This window comes from Labrus mixtus, chromosome 18 (assembly GCF_963584025.1).
Source record: "Labrus mixtus chromosome 18, fLabMix1.1, whole genome shotgun sequence".
NCBI lineage: Eukaryota > Metazoa > Chordata > Actinopteri > Labriformes > Labridae > Labrus > Labrus mixtus.
Window position 1 is genome coordinate 19,617,820 of NC_083629.1, and position 21,108 is coordinate 19,638,927.

A 21,108-nucleotide genomic window follows, 5' to 3' on the forward strand; every position below is an offset into this window, starting at 1 on the left:
CGCCATATAGGGTTAATTGTACATGTCTTCTTAGCAAATGCTTGTACTGCTATTGATCCGGCATAAACTCAACCTTCGATCCTCAATTCATTAGAAAGTCCTTTTGAACCAGCCCACTGAGCTAAAAATAGCCACCAAAGTACGAGATGACAAAGCGGAGATCAATGATGTTTCTGAAGATGGATGACATGGACTTAGCTTTCTGGATGTCCTGCCCACATTAAAAAAAAAACAAGCTTCAACGTTAACAGGCAGCCGTTGGTCGTGTGTCTCAGGGGAGTCCTCAGGGCTAAAAGACAATGAAGCTGGAAAGATGGCTTCAGTAGAAATGAAAGTTCTTAAGATGCCTATTCACCACATTTGAACGGTGACCGTCGTCTTTTTGACATCTGGCTGAGGCTGGGAAGCTTAAATGCTGTTATATAGCTGTGCTGCTCTGCTTAAGGTTGAAGGTCATATACAGTGAGAATCAATACAGAATGTCAACAAAATCCAAATTCCTAGGGTAAACAATCATGGTGGTCGACAGGCAGGAAGACTAGGTGGTCATAGTTTTTGGATTACATTTTTTCAGAAAATTAACAAAGAAAGAATAAAACCCATGAATGAAGTCATGGAGACTGACTGAACATTTGGCTTTACATGTTACAGTGTGGACGTGTGTAAACATCGATTTGCTGTGGTTGATCTGCTTCCCAATTGGTTATTTTTCGTTTTCTTTCAACTTGACAATCTGCGGGTATCAGCTGTATTTACGAGTGGATTGGATCACTCTTTACATACCTCACACCAAAGAAAACATATGTAGAGAGAATCTTGGAGGACTCGCTTGTCAGCAGGGAGAAAACCAACATTGTGTAAGCTCGGAAAGTACCAAGGCCTTAACTGTTGTAATTTGAAACCAAACTCTACAATACATTTCAACCACCTAGCTAACGGTAATATAAACTGGGAGGTTGCTGAATGATAACTTTAGCTTTTCTTACTGCAGCTTATTTGATCAATTATGGACTGAATCCCCTGTTTTTTTTTTTGTTCTTTGTCTTTCTAGTTGCTGATGAATCTAGGGGTGACAGATAAGCAGATGGCTTACAATGTGTGATTTAAGGCCGATTTTAGGCATTCTAGCGTCATACTCATTTTGAAGTCAGGCTGAATTTCAGCCCGATCGCATGTCGTAAATCACGCAATCTACACCAAGGCACGACGCAGGTCACGGCCTCTTTAGCTGCTCCTGACCGGTCGGATGACTTTCTCACATTTTTGATATTTCGGTCGTACGACTGCACACAATCGCACAGCGTGAGCACAGCAACGAGCCCTGACTCTAGGATTATGCCCCCCCCCCCCCCCCCCCCGATTTTACCTGCACTAACTCACAGACAACTTGAACTGAAATCCCCATGGCAACAGTAGACATGCCTGTTGAATCTGTTGCTCCCCTCTGATCACGAAAGAAACTCTGGCAGAAAATGTCCGGGGACCTCCAGCTGACAGGGCGTCCTTGTTTTGATTTATCTTCTTAAAGCCTGTGATTATTGATGAGGCAGATCGTATGTATGAGAGAGTGTGAGCGTGTTGAGCTGATTTAATTGGTACAGCGTGAGCGCTCAGGTCGTGCCTGACAATCAGGTCGTACAGTGTGAGCACATAAATCCTGAGTTTTGGTCGGGCGTCGTAAACAATTCGGTCGTACGGTGTGAGCTGATATTCCACCAGTGTATGCCAGGGTTTATGATTTGTAAGCAACCTAAATTCTACTTCCTAGCTAAAATTGTGTAAGCTAGGAATGTAGGCCTTACAGTATCTTTTGTATTTTGTGCCAAAACTCTACAGCACATTTCAGCCACCGCTAACGGCAATATTAGCTACTGTAGTAAGTTGCTGAATGCTAACAATAGTTGTTCACTGAGTGTAGCTTATTTTGTTTTTTCATCGTTTCTCGTCTTTGTAAGTGATCAATCTGGAAGTGGTGAAAGGTAAATCATTTGGCAGATACCCTAAAATCTACATGACTCAAAACTTGGAGCACAGCGGACATTATAACAGCATTTTAGCTTCCCACGCAGAGCACGATCTAAGAGGAAAAATGGCTGCTGTATGAATTCGGTCAATTAAAAAGTTGCAGCTGACATGAGGTATTTTCACTACAGCCTCTTCTGTCTCTTTAGCTCATTCATTTTTGGCAGCACATTTTCTTCCCATGGCTATGGCACGATAACTGAATTTCCTGGGAGCAGTTCCAATCTGCGCATAGGAAACAGAAAGGCACATTTCTTTAACATCTCAAAGGACCATGCACTCTGGTATTGCGTCTCTTGTCACTGTATCTTTCAGTCTGTTTTTTTTTCTTTCTGTCTCTGAGTGCTCTTCCATTCAGTACCTAGTCACTCTCGCCGTCTTTGGCCTGTATTGAAATAAACCCATTCAGTTTGGAGCGCTCATTTGCATACTGCGACAGGTTCGTCAGACTGGTGTTTCCCTCTTTTCTTTCCCCACTTTCCTCATCTGGCTCCCCGTTCTCTTCTTCTTCCATCCTCTCCTCACCCAGCATGGCACTGCCGTTGTTTATGCAAACACTCGCCCGTCGCGCGTCGTCTGGGATGTTCCTCCGCAGCTCGCGGTTCTTGTTACGTCTTGCCAGCTTGGTGAGGGATCCGAAGCGCAGGTTGAAGAGATTCTCCTCAGAGGAAGACGCCGTCTGCGGTGTTTGCTCGCTCCCCTGATGGTCGTACTGCTCGCAGGCCCCCTTCAGTCTCAGGTTGTTGAGCTTGGTATCGATGCTCTCCTGGGAGGAAGTCTTGAAGCGGCCTGCATCCAGGCTGGCGAACAACGCCCGCTTCTCTGGAGACAGCATGTCCAGGGAGTGAGCTCGCTGTTCCAGGCCGAGCTGACGGCGCTCCATGCTGCGGATGGTGGCGGCTCGTTGGAGCTTGTCATGAATCTCAACACTGAGGCGACGCCGTGTTTCGCGAAACTCTGCTCGAACGTTTGCCTTCCATTCAGCCGCATGAGCTTTAATCTCCCCAACCTGTGACAGAAGGACAAAGAATTAAGAAAGAATTTTGTGCACAAGCTGCACCATCAGTTAAACATTTTGTTTTTTAAAGGTCCTGAAACCAACTTTTTATTTGGATTCTGAGAACTATTGATGCACTCTTAAAAGATAACGTAATCTTTTGCAATGTCTGGAACAATTTTTTGCTAATTTCACATAAAACGTTTGTGTTTCTTCCACTGGCTTGAAGTTGCCGGTCTAATGTGATTGCTGTGCACCAATCAGGACTAAGCAATGTTTGAATGAAAATGTTGGGCTCTGTACTTATGTGTGCAGCTAGCTTGACAATCAATAAGATAAAACAGTAGTCAAAAAGTCTTGAAGAAGGAAATGTTTTAATCTCATTGTTTTTAGTCATGAGTATTTAATGGTATGAAGAAATCATGATTCCACCCAAGTCTTAAAGGACTTCTAAATTTGAAAAAATGTCATTACAGATTGTCAATCCATTGGTCCCTAAATCTGTTTTTAGCACCTTCATTTTTTTAAATATATTTTATAGATAATAAATAATTGTATGTCTTCTCTGTCTGGACTTTAACAAGGTCTAATCAGTAATTTATCGTCCAAATTGGCCCAAGAGGCAGCAACTGAATGACCTTTAAATTTCTACCTCTCTAGCGTAATACTAAGCTGTGCTAATTGAATGATCCCCACCTCCTCTTTGGTCTTTTTGGACAGTACTCGAAGCCAGTCTCCAATCATGCTCAGGACCGCAGCAAAGTAGGCCAAGCCCACCAAGATCCAGAACCACACGAGAGGCTTGTACCACTTCATATACTCCAACCCTCGGTTTCCACCTGGAGGCGAAAGAAGAAGGCAGGTATGGCTTGAATAATAGGTAATAGAAGTCAGACAAAACGGTCATGTAGGGTTAGGGTTAGGGTTACAACAACCATAGATCTACCTGCCACATAGTCTCCTATTCCCACTGTGGTGAGAGTGATCACAACAAAGTAGATGGAGTCCAGCGTGGTCCACTTCTCAATGTGTTGGAAGATCACAGCAGGGATGGTTACAAATACAATGCAGCCTGCCAGGATGAACAGGATGGTGGATGTTACTCTGATCTTAGTCCGGCTGATCTGTCTGTGTTTTTGCTGGAGAAATCAAAAAGGGGATGCTATTAGACACAGACAAGCAATTCAAAAAAGATCATGTAACACTGTGATGATGCGATGATAGTTGAGAAGCAAATGCTAATCAAAAAGAACAAAAATCTGAAACCAGACAAGCACAACAACACTTAAACACTTGCAAACTCTCGCAGCTCACCCTGAATATCTTCTCAACTCTCAAGATGCTTTTCACAAAGATGGTCCCCAGCTGGTCTCCAATCCCAGCCAACAAGAAGCCAAAGAGAGGGATGCCAAATATGGCATAAAGGATGCAAAAGATCTTTCCGCCTTCCGTGCTCGGAGCTATGTTTCCATAACCTGTCAAAACAAGGACAACACGGGAGGGGGGGGGAGGGGTGGGGTAAAAAGATCAAGATCCAAGCCATTAAGGGGAGCGAGAAATGCAAAGAAAGACGGAGATGCCGAGGAAGATGCAAAGGAGTATTACGAGTAAGCTGAGAAGGAAAACAATTAGGATGGTCTTATGCAACATGATCAATACAGTCTTTATGGTTAAGACCCATAGGGGTCTCTGGAAAGCAAGATCCTAGAGAGCCAACAATTAAATTCTGCCTCGAGAAAATTGCATTATTGTTGCCTTAAAGTGACAGAGATACAATGAAGAGTCCAGGGAAAACAAGGACAAAACCTATTAACCCAGTTCTTTCAGATAACAATCGTGACGACAATATGAGCATGCATCCTGTTTGGATTTACTTCCACTTTCTTTTTGAAGCACTATTGGTATTTGTTATATTTGTGCAATCACATTGAGGGCAGTTCAATTATAAAGATTTTACACAGGATTAAATAAAAATGTATTTGGGCATTTCTGGAGAATAAATGTGTTTTGTATAAGTAACAAATGTGTTATTTGTAGCTCAACTGCAGAATGTCTTTCTTTTTTTTTAAAAAAAGGTTTATTTCTTGGCCTGTTATGCCCATATTTTTTAGAGCTAGGACAGTGGACAGAGTCAGAAACCAAGGAGCGAGAGAGAGGGGAATGACGGAGAATGGGACAGCCGCCCAGAGGACCTCGGCCTCCCCACATGGGGCACGCCCACTAACGCCCCCATGTCTTCCACTTTTTATGCTCTGTTTTTTTACATCAGAGGCTTCATTAAACTTAATGAAGCCACATGCTCAGATGCATATCAGCAAATGTCATGGTCAATTAAGTATCTAGCGGGAGTACACCACAACAGCAAGTCAGGGACATTGAGCTCTTCTTTTCGCTTGACGAATAATAGAGAGAGCATAAAAACTCAAGTGTATCAGCTTTCATGTTGGAGTAGTACCTCTTAAATGTCTGTTTATTGAAATTTGATCAAAGATTTCAGGCATCCAAAGGCTTTTAAGTTAAATTTTTTTTTTAAATAAAAGATAATTAAAATCTTATGTTGGAAAGCAGGAAAGCAAGAAGAGAGCCCTTAACAAAGAGTTCAACCAAGTGGTCTAAATTAGCAAGGTCGGTAATGTTGATCTTCAAAGGTCTTTTTTATTCCACCATACTTTGCATCTTTTGGCACCAGTCCATGAGGGCACAGGGGTTTCTTTTTTAAACTCGCAGACACTGAGCAGCAGTTATGGGGAAGACTTCACAGGGAAACACCACCGACAAACATGAAGGGGGCAAATCCCATCCGAAGTCGCTCTGTGATTTGTCTTGGGACAATACAGTAACGCACTTTTATATTAAGATTTAAGGATTTACAAAAGTGGCAACATGACATTTTTTTTTTCTAAACATACATAGTGTTTGCAGGTATTGACTGTCAAAGAACAGTTCTACAAGGTGGATTTTTTCATTTACCGATGGTTGTGATGACAGTTCCAGCGAAGAAGAAGGCACTGCCCAGGTCCCAGTGACTGGAATTATAGGATGTGGCTCCTCTAGGACTCACTCCTGCACTCACTGCATCTACAGAATGCTGGAAAGAGACAACATATATCAGTAACTTTGATCATGCTCCAACAAAAAAACTACACTTGAACTTGGTATAATGGAAAATGTTCTTGCACAGTCAGATACGTATTACATCTCTCCCATTGAATTCTCATTCAAAGAGGAGAGGCAAGCTTGCGTGCAAATAAACTCTTCTGCTTTGATTTCACTACATAGGGCCACATGGCTTGAAAAGAGTGAACACATTAACCCCCCTCCTGCAATGCTTGTGTGATGAATGTTAAATGTGTGTCCGTGGGTGACCCCTGCCACGGATTGTGTAACACTCCTGAGGTAACTAAGGATACAGAGTGTGCCTTTTATCTCCAGATCGACCTGGAGGGTCTCACTGAGGAGATGAGAGGAGAGGAGAGGAGAGGAGAGGAGAGGAGAGGAGATGAGCGGAGAGGAGAGGAGAGCAGAGGAGAGGAGAGCAGAGGAGAGGAGAGGAGAGGAGCGGAGATGAGGAGAGGAGAGGAGAGGAGAGGAGAGGAGAGCAGAGGAGAGAAGAGGAGAGGAGAGCAGAGGAGAGGAGAGGAGAGGAGAGCAGAGGAGAGGAGAGAAGAGGAGAGGAGAGCAGAGGAGAGGAGAGCAGAGGAGAGGAGAGGAGAGGAGAGGAGAGCAGAGGAGAGGAGAGCAGAGGAGAGGAGAGGAGAGCAGAGGAGAGGAGAGGAGAGGAGAGGAGAGGAGAGGAGCGGAGATGATGAGAGGAGAGGAGCGGAGATGATGAGAGGAGAGGAGAGGAGAGGAGGAAATGTGGGAGGTAAATGTTGGATGGAGAGCCTTCAATTAACCTTGAACTCCTAAAGCTCTAGTAATAGGGGAGGTAGAGGTAAGTGGATGACGTTTATTCAATCAGTTCGTTTTTGTTGTATGATGTTAGTATAGTAACTTCATTTTGTTTTTAACACAAAATAGCGTCTACATGTTTCTACATGTTATAAGACATAATTTAATTGGACAAAATAATCACTGAATAAGAATTTTCATTCATTTTATATTTTATTTATTCCTTCGATTTGATTGCAATGCTCTCACATGAGACCCCGATATTATGAACAGACGTTCTTTTTTTATGGTCTTCTGGTTATGTCTAAGAATATAACCCTTATGCACCCCTAATTTATCAACATCAGCATTCAGCAGTAAATCTGTTCAAATGATTCAGTGTTTTTTCTCCATTTTACAGAAGCCCTAAGGGGACATGCAACCAATTACATTTTCTCAAAATAAATAATAATAATGGTTTTTCCCTTGATAACAACTTTATTTCAGTTGTTTCCTCGAGCTCGTGACTTATTTTTCTCGTCACGCTCGGATAATGTTGCAGGTTCTTTGATAAAGGGATAATATTGTGGTGATCTACTGGTCACTGTGATAGGCCAGACCATGACACACCATGCTGCCATTGCCCTCACTAATGAGCTACGTTAAGCCTATTTTCTATGTTTGTTATGTGCTTTTGCGACTCTGGAGGTATGAGATAATTAAGATGGGAACTGGAGAAAACAACCGGATATATTATCCAAATAAAATGTATGGATGTTTTTACAGTCCTACAGCTGGCTGAGAATCATCTTTTCTCTCTTTTCCCCGATGTTAGCCTTATTCTGTTGTGTCAGGGGAAACATTAAGAAGTCACAAAGCTCTACATTTACTGCATCATTGATCTCCTTCTATGCCTCATTATGTAGCTATTAGAAGTTAATCTATAAGTGTTTTAGTCTCAACTCTCTGTTTATTGGCATTTTATCGAGAAAAGCTTTAACGCTGCCTCAAGGCTCACATAAATATTGGCTCTGCGGGGCATTAAAGTCAACACTAGAGCTGCCTTTTTGGTCAGAAAGAGCCTCAGTGCATTCACCGACATTCCTGTCTGGATAAAAACTTGCAGCTTTTCATTCAGAGCGACCCCCAGACTATTCATGCAAGCTGTTAGCGAGATGCAAGTCCATATTATAAAATATGAATCAGCTCTCGTGACATACATTTCAAAGCAGACAGCGTGGAGGACCACTTTCGCGTCGCTGCACATGCCTACTCTTAATCCTGCATGTGATTACCTCAACTCCGTCGGTGCAACTCCCCCAGTATGAAATGAGCTTGATACTTCATAGGCTTTCACAGACAAGGCTATTTTCAAGGCAAAAAATTCAAAGAATAAACCCCAAATAATCTAATCCTGGAGTCAAGGGAGGAGTATAAATAGCCTCACATGGAATCTGAATACTTCATGAGAAGTTCTATTTTTGTCTCGCCTTTTTCACAGCCAAGTTCACGCTGCATTATAGATTTGGAAAAATCCTCCCTCTACACATGCACTTTTGAGGCACGTGGCTGGTGACTTACATTTGTGTTGCGGTGTTAATTAGGACAACAAAGTGCTTTTGTTTCTTCTTCATTTTGAGAGCACGGAAGAATCAGACCCTTCCGCAGCCTCCTTGCGAATGTTTGTTATTATTTTTTTTTTAAGCTGCGGCTTCATTAGCAAGCAAGCGAACTCCCTGCAGAATTTGATCCACTCAGCATGTCTCTCCGCCCCACAGCAGGTGACGGCAGAGTGCCAGCCAGCATGATGCTTCACTCTCACCTTCAACCACCCTAACTGTGAGGGAGCTGGCGCCAAGCAGTACCCACTGCTGCATCTCTGCAGCCACCACTTACATCCAACGCTCTGCTCTGACCAGCCTGAAGCGTCAAAGCTGCACAGGTGACTACCAATGGGAAAACACAGATAAGGCTGGTCAAATTTAAAAGTTTTTCTGAGCACTGCTTGTGTTTGGTTGTATTTGTAATTTAAGGGCATAGAAATTTAGAGACTTTTTTAACTAAAATGATGAACACGCTTGGTTCCCATACATCAAGGAGAGTAAAACTATACCACTGTCCTATCTCTCCAATAAAGGCACAAAATGCCCCCCAAAAAAACAAAAAAAAAAACAAGCTACATACCGAGAACAAGTCTGAGGGCTGTAAACACAGAGCTGAGAACAACAAACCCAGAGGGAGTTTGACTTCACTCTCTTAAGAAATTCATTAGTCCACAACATATTTACATATTTTAAACGTGTGCTATAGGAACTCAGATAGCAGCATATTTATCCTTTAACTTCATACTTAAGTGAAGTAAATACACTCAGATACAATCCACTCGTGTTTGAACATATGAAGACAAATAACTTTACATTGTTGTCAATATTTAAAGTATTGATATCAGTTGGTTTATATCAACATCTTCACTAAAGCAGCCTTAGTTCTCACAAACAGCTATAAAACATTTCACATACAACAACTGAAAGTCTCATTATTCATGTTTTAAATTATGATGAGAGTGGTGTTTGCGCGTCCTGACGTAGTTTCACTGCAGGTAGCTCAGTGTTTATAAAAGTTTTATTTGCAGATAAGTGAGTCATCAATAAGCCAGGCTTGACTAGTGTCAATAACGGCGCGGCTTCACGTCGTGCCACAGTGTGAGTCATCCCAGCGGCGCGGGGGAAAAAGCCAATCAAGTCTGCTTTCTCTGTGGGCCCACAGTGGGTAGGTGGACGGCACAGACTCTTAAGCTGACACGAGGGGGTCAACAGACGTACACGGACTCGCACTCACACACATTAAGTCGACACATGCCGCGGAGCAAACCCTTTCAAGTTCTTCATCTCGACGACGTGAGCTTTTTTTTTTCCGTCGCTCACACACACACAGGATGTACATATATGCACACAGGCTTTCTATGGTTGTCATTTTTGTCTCAACTCCTCCACCAAACAGTTTGATAACAGTGAGTCACCACTGCTGTGTGTCGCCACAGAGGAGCTTTGTCTGAGTGACGGCTTTGACACAGCATGAACAGACTGATAAAGTAACCTGTTAAAAGACCAGACTGAGTGATGGAGGAACTAGTCCTGGAGGCTGTTTCTTAAGACAGCGGGGGGAAAAGTGTTATTCTTTAGTGTGAGCTTCCCACATGACAGGATAAAACATTTTCAGCAAATATAAATGTTGGAGTATCATCGCAACTAAACAGAATGATGAATTAAAGTGAGTTATTCTGATTTTAAAAAGTCGAAATTCACTGAAATGACATATTCATACCACTCTTGAATTCGTATGGCTAATATAACATCACAGTTATTAGCGTTGCTTAGCATGAAGACTGGAGGTGTCAAAGCTATCAAAATCTAATTTTACTGTTAAATGAGTTTGTTTTATCTGTACGGAATTGTAAATACGACAAACTTTGTTTAAACCGGCACAGACACTTAAGCTGACAACCTCCCGTTTAGCTTTTGCCATCCTGGTCTTTAAAACAAGAAATGACCATATTTGGGCAAAAGGAAGAAACATTTTGTTACGTCTATATCCTGGTTGAAAGATCGCTGTGGTACCGACCCTAAAGAGTACCCTTCTTTAATGTGGATTTTGCTCTCAATAGGACCAAAATGTACTGAATGAATATCCATCTGTGTTAAATAAAACTTGAAACTAGTGACTAAGACTTTAAACTAAATGTCACTGAAATAAAAAAATCAACTGAGAAGTGAAGTCGTTTGCTTTTTTTTTCTTCTTGCAATTCAACGATGTCTGGCTTCGCCCAATTCTGCCCATTAGAAAGAATGCAGGTTTATGACAATTCCTTATACAGCACACAGGGAAATACTACAATTACCTAAGTGGCATCCATAGACTGTAAATATTAAAGGCCGCAGCCTGAGTGATGTGACCCATCTGTTACGGCAGGGGGCTCCGGAGACTCATCGGCAGCAGCTGCCATGCTGGAAATCCAGACTCAGCGTAACTTTCAGACAGACTGAGAGCTGCAGCTGAGGCGGGTTTTAAGCCTCCTGACAAACTGTTACACCGGACCCCCCCGTCAATCAGTTCAGCTATGTGCCTAACTATGGATAAAATGTATTTCATAAAATCAAAAAGGAGCCGTTTAAAAAAATTCACCCCCCGTACAGAGTGTGCCTGTGAGGACAATAACTAATCAGAGATTTAATTTTTTGTAGCTGACTTTAAACATGTTCATTTCTACTGTAAAAACTGGCTTTTTTGGCTGTGGTTGTGTATGTGACAAACGTAGCTCTTGGAGTCAGCCTCAAGTGGACCCTTGAGGAGCTGCAGGATTTTGCACTTCTGCATTGGCTTCATTTTTCAACACCGCTTGGTTGCAAATGAGGCTGATAACTTCTCCCTAGCATGCAGAAATGGAAGCATTTCTTGCACCGCCTTTTGGGTCTGTGTGTGTGTGTGTGTGTGTGTGATGCCACGTTAAAGCCACGACTTAGCTTTAGCCAAGATGCTGTTTCTCTCAGAGTATGGTTTAAACAGAGGTCCAAGCCAGATAGATGTAAATAATTCAAAGAAACATTAAACATGTAGCACACAAACCATTTACCACCGCCTACTAGACATGGTTGTACTCATGAAACGAAAAGGAAAAATGTAAGACAATTTGTCAATTCTAGAGGCGTCAGTGGGTGGATTTTATTATCCTTGGAGGGAGTTTGTTTCACTGCTTTTCCATGATTTTTGGTCTTTGTGTTAAATTACCCTGACTAACTGCTGGTGGTAATTCTATGACTTATTGCTTAGTGAGTGGTTTTTGTCCTTCTTATGTAACTCTCTGAAGAAAAGCAACTAATCTTTTAATACATTACCTCATCAGATGCAATATTGAAATTAGTTTCATTGGTTGATACAGGCAAATTACTCTTAAGCCTTCAGTTTCTGGTGATACAATCTGTCCAGGAGATAGTCCTGTCTGTGATTCAGCTGCTGCTACAAGTGCTGCAGCGGGGAGTCCGTGACTGCTGCCCTGTGAGATGAATAATTGATTCCCTGTGGACCACAGGCACACCATGCTAAAGGTTTTTATTTCCCACTCTTCTCCATAGAAAAAAATGTCATTGATTTTTTTTTTTTACAAACTCATGATAGCTCTTCTGTGGCTCAAAGGTTGAACACCGCAAGATAAGAGGAAGAAAGGATGCTTCTCTGAGACGGAGTGAAAGAACAGAGTGGGTGTGGAAGAGAAGGGAAAAGACAATAAGAAGTCCAGTGTCTACCAGAGCTTTGTAGAAAAAGCAAACATCAAATGGAGCCGTTCGAGCGGAAAGTGGAGCACACCAAATACCATGTGGTTGGTTCACTGGGGATTTTTTCATGCTTAAGAGAATCAGAAGAACCAAGCGGTGCTATCATAAACCTCGCACCTACTATTCCTACACTGAAATTTTTTTATTTCTGTTCCCTTACATCCAAATCGCATGCTATGATTTAGCTTTACATATTAAAACCAGCTGATTCTCAATCCAAGGATGTCAAAAATCCCCATTTGTTGGCTGATAAAGATACACAAGGGACTTTTCCAATAATGATATTATATATTCCTTCCATATTCCCCAAACAAAATAACCAACATTGTTACATGTGGCTTCCTTTTCTGTGTAAACATCTGCAACGGACATGACTGATTTCAATCTTGCTTTTCAATCACCACATTCCATCGCAAATCAAACTTCCCATTCAGCCAACCGCACGCCGACACACCTCAAATCATTTTCCAATCCTGCTCTCGCTGTGCGTGTCAGCGTGATGGAGTGACCTTAAATCTGGACCTATAATTCTGGGTGTGACATAAGAGAGAGGGATGTGATATGAAGCAGCTGACACCGTAAAAAGAGATGTTGTAAAAAGAAGTGAAGCGTGACGTGATGAACGATTTGCTGGCTTGTTATCTGGTCCAGTTCACACAGGTAGTGGTTGGAGGATTAAAGCTTCGGAAGCCATATTGGTAAAATGTGAACGGTGGCAGGAGCGGCATGCTTCAGAGCAGCTTCATCCAACCTTTGAAGTGTAAGCGTTGTCAGTCATGTTGCTGGCATGTATTTAGTATTATGTTGATTATTAAAGCTCCTGTGAGGAACTTTTAGTTTGTGTCGATTTTGTCGCAGCTTGTGGACAAAGCAGTACAGCTTACCTCTCTGCTGATTTTTTCCTGTACTTGTGTAAGTTGTTTTCTTTCCACTGCAAAATGAGTGTGTAAAATTTGGCTGTTTTTGCAGCGTGTTGTCAGTCACAATCTGACACCTACCCTGCGGCAGCGGATTCAGGCATTAAAAATAACCACATAGAAATAATCAATCATGTCTGTTATGATCTTGTTTGCTTTTGTTAGTCATTCACAGGCGCCAGTATTAATGTCAGTCTGTTTCATAATCAAGCTAAAACCTTCTCATAGGAGCTTTAAGCAGCAGTGGGTCACCCTCTTCATGAAATCATCAAAGATCCTACAGCTCCTTGTTTAAACATGTTCGATAGAAAACATCGGGAGAAAAAAATGGAATGGAAATTTGGAAACTACTCTTAGGGTAAAAATAACATTGCCCTTCTGGCCGTGAGCTGCTTTCCTTTTTTAAAACGTGTGGGTGTTGTAAAGCCTTACTCTAGAATTTCATACTGTACAGATGCATTTATTACAGAGAGAATACGTTATTTAAATGCAAAATGGTTATGAAAATCATTCCTCAAAAGAACCCAAAATGCATGCAAAAAAAAAAATGTAGGCAATGCTTACTAGTTATACTATTTAAATACAGTAATTTGTTTAACTATGAACTGAAAACAGAATAAAGGGAGAACAGTTATGCTCTCTAAGAAACTCGATGCAGCACATCGGGTCACACTGACTGATCTCATGAGATAAGATAAAGACAGCGATTTGCTCTTTTCTCTGAGATTAACGTTACGTATCATTATGTAACACAAACCCGCATGTGGAAGTGTGCTCTGTTCTCAGCAGATGTCAGGCTCAGTGAATTATGGGTTACCTCGGCGGTGACCCTGAAGGTATTAATGGTGCTTCCTGCCTCTAAGTCTGCTCATGGCATTTATGACAATTACCCATCAATATCAGCAACGGGGGGGGGGGGGGGCGGAGAGAGAAGCAGGTGCTTCTACTGATGCAGCTTTAGTCACTGTTTTATTGATTAGTTGTCTAATGAAAACAGTAGGCACCAAACGAAATGCCAGCAAAGAGCGAGCAATGACAGTGTCCTTAGAATATGTCAAATCTCAACGATTGCTTTTGATTAAAAGTTTTTTGATTAAAATCCAGCCCAACCATTTTCATCGTACTTTTCTATGTACACGTACATTAAGTTCTATAAATGTTTCTCTTTTTAAAAAAGCAATCTGTAGTATAAAGTTAGAACCGGAGTGTTTCACAGAGTGAGTAATGGCAGGACTGAGCTGGAGGTGATAACTACATGTGAAAAAAGAAAATCACTCTCAAGTGTCTGTCTCTACAGCAACAACATCAACTAAACCGCTCTGATGCCATAAATAGCTTTCAACTGCATGTCCTCTTTTTCATCAGCAGAAGGAACTAGCAGAGGCGTCCTCATCATAAAAGTACCCACCTATGACCACTCATCCTGACAGGCTGGACGCGTTACACTTCAGTTACGTGAGCAACTAAGGGCTTCTTCTTTTGCTGCTAAGGGAAAGTGGCGAACGGAAACTAGCAACTTTAGCACGCACACATTTAGGGAGCAACTTTTTAACACATTTGAAGTTGTTAAAAGTGAATGTAAGTTCTTTCAAAACTCTATTTTTAGTCTCTAAGAACTCTAGAGGAACAAATCTGGCTCTATAGCTGTTAAATGGTCCACTTTGTTCCCTTGCTAGTCGCTAACTGTGTCCGTCTGTTGTTTGTCGCTGAGCAGGTGTGCAGTGTGGATGTTTTTTTGTTGTTGTTGTTGCTTAAAACATCTGCTTGCTTGAACCCAAAAGTGACTCCATGAGAGCAGTGAGAGGCACGCAATACCATACAGTTACAGACAGATAAATGAGACAAAAACAGGCTCAAAGGAGAGCTGCCGAATCAGATGATAGATCTCTTTTGGTTTAAACAACCAACCCCTCTCACATTTCACATATCAATGTTATTTCATTATTTCATGTAGGATAATCCATTTTCATGCCATAATCAATAATTATTGCCGCTGTTTGTTAAGCTAGTCTGTTCTCGCTATCAATACGGTTGACAACTATAGCTCACTTAAAAGTCTTTCAGTAAAAGAGATGATTTGTTCATTTACAAAAACACATCTTGTGACATAACAGGTTGACGCATTTGTTCTTTGTTGAAGGACACTTTGATTAAAAAGGCTTCATTCTCGGAAGGACATGCAGGACACAAGGTATTGTATTAGCCACAAGCTTTTCAAGGCATGTGACAACCTAATGAAAACAGAATTAATTAATCCAAGAACCCCTAATTACCCCTGATAGCAATCACCATCTATAAAACGGCAGCTACAAAGGTCAGTCCTCTGACTTTTATCTACCAATGAAATCGGTATTATTTAACGGATCATTTTCATTTAGTTTATTCTCTTCTTATCCTCTAACAAGCTAATCTGGTAGATATAAATAGATGTAATAAACTATTTTTGGCAGTCTGCGTAGCTTGAAGGATAAAACACAACAATAAGTCGTTTTATTTTCTTTTAAAATGTCTCACTTCATCTGAAACTCCAAGAGCTTAGTTGGATTTTTCCTCACTCACCTTGATGAGATCCTCCAGTTCACCCGGTGTAACACAGGGATGTTTCGCCAGGAACCTGGCCTTCTCCATAGTGATACTGGTCTTCTGGTTGCTCTCAAACGGCTGCTCCAGAGCCCTGAACGCCAGACCTCCACAGACCAGGTAGAGAACGACCACGATGAACACCGCAAGCACCGTCTTCCACTTCATCACTGAGTGGAGAGCCGCTACCGCGCCATCGCAGCTGGCGTCCATGCTGGCCACAATGCTGGCCGAGCGGGAGGAGATGGACAGGCGTGGCAGAGGACAGTGACCGTTGGCCTTTGGGTCGACGCCCATCGGGTTCTGCATGGTGGCCACGCTGGCCTGGACCAGACTGGACTTCGCCATGCCAGGCTGGGCCTTCTTTGGGGGGGCCAGGTTGGTCTGGACCGCCACTGAAAGAGAGGATGTGTTTTGTTTAGCTTTGTTGGACAAAAAGGCAGAACGGCCGTCGAGTGTCTTCTGGATGTGACAGTGATGATTAGAGATGCACCGATCCACATTTTTTCATTTCTGATCCGATTCCGATACATATGTACAGATACCGATACTGAAACCGATATTATTTTAACCATATTTAATAGTGTTGGTATGTATAAGGCTACACAAAGATGTAGTAAACTCAGCATTGAATTTCTTTCTTTCAAAGAACAAAAAATAAATAAAAATGCTTAGAAAGTAAAAGTATTCCAAGGAATTGTGTTTGACTTTTGTGGTGGCTTCGCATACAAACCGGAAGCAGCAACACCTGTAAGGTTTTCGAATGAAATCTTTTAAACTGAAGTGTAAGAATTGTACTTTTGATCATATAGAAGGAGCTGCTCCATCTCGTCTGAACGTCGTCATGGAGACGATTTGTGAACACCTCTCACAGTTCAGTCTGAATGTCTTCAAAGTGACACTGTGCGAGCTGAGAATGTTTCAAGTGCCAAATGGTCTTTCTTGATTATTGACGTGGATCAGCGCCATCAGTCCGATACGCGCAAAACGTCAATATCGGAACCGAAACTGATATCAGATTGGATTCATCCCATAGTGATGATCTTGGAAAAATAGAAAAAAAACCAGACTGTTCTAATAGCTGGCTGAAGGCCTTGAATCTGAAACAGACTGGAGATATAAATAGATCATTTTTTACATCAACTCTGGTGCAATAACAAGACTGAATGCACGTTATTTCTCTATATGTCCCACATCAAATTCAGACAGCAAATTGCCGTTGTATCTTCTTCTATATGCCTGTTTTCATACATTTAGAAAGAAAAAAAATCAACCAATCAAAATGAACACACAGCATATTGTACAGTGTTGGGAGTCCTTTAAAAGCAGTGTTCACTTCACAAGGCTTAGACAACACACTGAACGATGCAAACACAAGCTTATTACGACCATTAAAAACCTACAGCCTCCTGCATGAAGCATTAGAAAATGATTCCCTTTTATTACCCTCAGCTAATAAAGGGATTTCACAAAGCCCTCACTCCAAGCTATCGGCAAAGATGCCTGTTATAAGGCCAACAGCTGAGTCAAAGCTGCAGAGAGACTATGTCATGCCAGTGTATTGATATGCTGAAAATGTGTTCCGGGGCTCTCCGCATTAAAGCCATTAGTGCTGTTAAATGGAGCCTCAAAACACTGCGGCAAACAGCTCTACCTCTAACGCAGAAATCATGGCAATTGAATTCAAAAATAATGCATGAGAAAAACCTCACGAGCATCCAGAGTAATAGCACGCGTAACAAAAACCTGACAGTGTTGCTAGGGTTGAGGTGTAATAGAGCTACCCTTTCTGGGAAGTAAGTTTCAATTTTTCTAATAGAATGGAAGGGAAGGATAAGTGCCACTTTCAGTCATTGGCTTGGGGATGGGTTTTAAACTAAATGCGTGCGTGCTTGTGCAGGTCAACAAAGTGGCAAGCACCAAAGATGCAGCCAAATTTAGATCCCTTTTAAAGAGTATAAAGCACTGAATAAGCTATTCGGAGCTTCGGCCTTCACCCCTGACGCCCCCAGCTCGCTTAGATCGAGAGCTTGGCGTGCCTCTGAGCCATGGGCGGAGCCTGATGTCAACAATGATGCACCTCTGGAAGGTAGGAAAATAAAATGGATTTGTTTGAGAGGAGGTGCTCTTCGGTGTAATGGGATAGCATCACTTATTGGATATGCTAAGTAAAATGTCCACACACACACACACACACATATACACCCCACCCTGGTGAGTCAAGGGCATCCAGGAAGTGTCTCTCTCCCTCTCTCTCTCTCTCTCTCTCTGATCCAGAAGCTATGAATCTTGTTAGTTAATCCCTGTATCATGAGCAAATCAATAACAGCAAAGTGGTGTCACAAGCTTGGGAAGGTGCAAAACTTTGTCACTTTCAATTCACAGCGTAGGCTTTTAAAGGGCCGTGACTGCGCCTGACAATTTTTGTAACAAGGGATGAATTAGAAAAAACGAAGACTGAGAAGTGAAGCAGAAAAAAAAAAGACGATGACCCTCCATCAGTATCTGGTGATGTCATTTGGACTGACGCAATAGAACATCTTCCGGTAAACGAATTGCAAATTGGGACAAGTCAGTGTAACTAATGTAACTGAGACATTAATTGCTTTTCATCTCATCCCCATAAGAGAGATTGAATAAATCAGCTCAATGCAGCCAGGCAGAGGCAGTGGGGCAGTGAAGAAAAACCGGCGATATACATTACAAGCAAAATAATTCATGATTTGGTCCAAATTTTGACGCCATAGATGAAAAACCCTAACTGGGATGATCATAATGTGGTTTGCGATTCAAATTTCTGGGGCTGTGAGGCATTAATCTGAAATCATTTTTCCACCACTGAGTCTACTTCATATTGATTTTGCAAATTAAATAAGGCCTGAGTGGAAAGCAGTGCCTTTTATCCGATTCTATCTCTCTCCTAGTCTTCACTCTTGTCTCCGGCATGTCCGGGCAAGCAAATATTCAACTTATGTAAGAGGTGTACCTCAATTAAGCCTCAAAAATAAACCAATTATGAGTGGATATTGATGCAGATATTGTTTCCATTACTACAGTCAGTGAGGCACAGTTATGATGGGTGTCATCATGACGCATGAAGTTTGCAGCATGCAGCATGACAATAAGCGTAATTTGACATTTTACTGGAAAAATTACAAAATAATCTTCAGTAAATGTAAGGTTGAGTGGAAAGATTTTGGGTTGGCTCAGATAGGCTCTTGGCTCAGTTGGTCCCCTATATAGAGCTAGACAGATTGTAGGCGTGAATCTCACCAGCTGAGCCTAAAAAAAAAAAAAAAAAAAAAAATCAAGCTTGAAATCACCATGAGTCACACATTGAGAACTTCTGGTCAATAAATTGAAAAAATAAAACATCGACAGAGGAATTCGCAAAAGGTAAATTGTGAACCCTGGTGTTTATATAAATATGAATTAGATTTTTGATCAAGCTGAAATACTAAGCAAAACAAATAATGTGAAAACGATATTTTAAACAATATCCCCATTAGATGGTAAGTAATGCTTTGACTGAAAGATGACTCATTTGAATCTACTGAAACTAACGCATGTCTACAAGTTGATATTGGTCATTATTTAGCCTCATCCAGAATATTTCGGGAGACAATCCCTTACAATAAACAATATGCTTCTCTTTAAAACAGCTTTTCCGGTTTCATCTATATTATTTCCGCCAGCTTGACGCGGCTGATGCTGAAGCAGCGCTGCCCACAGCTGAGCACACGGAGGGATGAATGGAGAATAAAGAAATCCCCACAGCTGCTTTGTCTTGTGTTCACGGGGCTCTTTTTGAGGTCACAATCATACAAATAAGAGAAGAAGAACAATAACCAGAGGAAATAAACAAAACAATGAATGAGATCGTCAGAGCGTGGAGGTTTGAGGCATTGCATAAGGCTGGTGTGGTGTCATTTGTTGTGTCTCAGGTATCTCCTGGAGATGCAGCTGGAATTCATAGTAGCCTATATGACATGATATAACCAGGCTTAAGTTATCAGACAATAAGAATGCAGTATTTACCAACCTTGCTCAGGGTCCCAGTTAACTTGTTTCCTTGGGTTTTCTATTGGAAATTTCATCTCTATTTTTGTTGTTGTTTTCAATCAAAACCTGAAAGAATTTATCTCTGTGGCGAGATTCACACAGAGAAAATAGCCGAATTGCGTGCACAATTCTTCACCGGCATCTTCGGTACATCATCTTTGCGTGGATGCGAGTGGAACTGAGGAGTAAACGCATCGCAAAACCGCATTGTCTGCCTCGGCTGAACCCCCCCCCCCCCCCCCCCCTCCTCTTTTTCTTCTCCACCTCGTTTGGACGAGTGCTGCTCGCATGACGGACTGAGACACTTGTGAGACATTTCAACTGGGCTGTCGCACCCCAACCACATCCATCTGCCTCACACTCAAAACATAAACACACACACACATTAGGGGTGGTCCGGTCCAGATCCGATGCCTGAGTGTGTCCACGAGAGCAACTTTACCCACGCGCTGCACCGGCAGAAAGAACAAGGGATCAGGGATGCTATGCGTCCTTTCCTTCCCAAACGCGCACAACTACACCTGTTTTTTTTTTTACTCCAATTAGCTGGAGGAAACATTCTTACATGCATCGGCGAAATTTATATTACGATTCTTAATACTCACTCCTCTGTTTTCGGCAGTGTTCCCCGAAATCAGGATTATCCTCTCATCGTTTGGCAACCGGCGACTGAGCACATGGAGCTGGGCGGCAAGTCAGAGATGAACGCCAAATCAGCAGCAGACTTTAACCATTACATCATTCGCATATATGGGAAACAATGCATTATTTATGAACTTCTGGACGAGTCAAATCCACTATCCTGTTAGATCCACTAAACAGTTAAATATTCTGCTGGTCATATTAAGGTGCATTTTTTTAAAACATCTGGATAGATTGTTACACTGTAAAAACTGAGTATTTACAAAGAAATGGACCTACTGGCCACTAGTTGTATTATTTTGGCTTAAGGCATAAATGTCAGGAAAGTATCAGGCTACTGGGTCCAGTATTGCCACCATCGATATCAGGCACGTCAGGCACAAGTCAATAAGTGAGGGGCTTGTTGATCATGGGGGACCTTGAGGTTATGAGTCTCAGACGATCATTTCCAAGCTCTGGTGAAACGATTATGTCTGGTTATTGTATTCATCAATTTTCAAAGCTGTACTCTCAAGTCTCAACATGAATGCAAAGGAGATAAGAGAAAATAATAGTTCTGCGCAGTTGCACAAATAACATTGAGGATTAAAAATGTGAAAGATTTTGCCAAACGTATCTAAATGATCACATCAGCAGCTGCAGATATTATAACATGAATGCCAATCTTACCTTCAGTCCTGTTGTTCTT

The 21,108-nt window shown here is 41.8% G+C and overlaps 1 protein-coding gene across 2 annotated transcripts; it reads right to left on the reverse strand.

Annotated features, from left to right (window-relative positions):
* Nucleotides 1-1,574: 1,574 nt before the first annotated feature.
* kcnk10b (potassium channel, subfamily K, member 10b) lies at nt 1,575-20,498 on the reverse strand. 2 transcript variants are annotated; one of them, XM_061062482.1, is made up of 7 exons: nt 20,384-20,498; nt 15,696-16,111; nt 5,990-6,107; nt 4,334-4,494; nt 3,966-4,158; nt 3,716-3,858; nt 1,575-3,031 (listed from the first exon to the last, which is right to left on the reverse strand). In XM_061062482.1, coding segments are annotated over exons 1-7 (1,680 nt in total). In that variant the 5' UTR covers nt 20,385-20,498; the 3' UTR covers nt 1,575-2,383. The 2 variants fall into 2 exon arrangements, with proteins under 2 accessions (XP_060918465.1, XP_060918464.1); XM_061062481.1 differs by lacking the exon at nt 20,384-20,498 and adding an exon at nt 19,759-19,961.
* Between the last annotated feature and the right edge of the window lie 610 nt (nt 20,499-21,108).

Bases quoted from the DNA above. Each gene is read 5' to 3' on its own strand.
- kcnk10b (XM_061062481.1), bottom strand. From the start codon at position 19,813: ATGAAATTTCCAATAGAAAACCCAAGGAAACAAGTTAACTGGGACCCT. The intron at 6,108-15,695 runs GTGAGTGAGGAA...GTCTCTTTCCAG, and splicing joins AACTGGAGGATCTCATCAAG to CATTCTGTAGATGCAGTGAG. The intron at 3,859-3,965 runs GTAGATCTATGG...TTTCGCCTCCAG, and splicing joins AATAGGAGACTATGTGGCAG to GTGGAAACCGAGGGTTGGAG.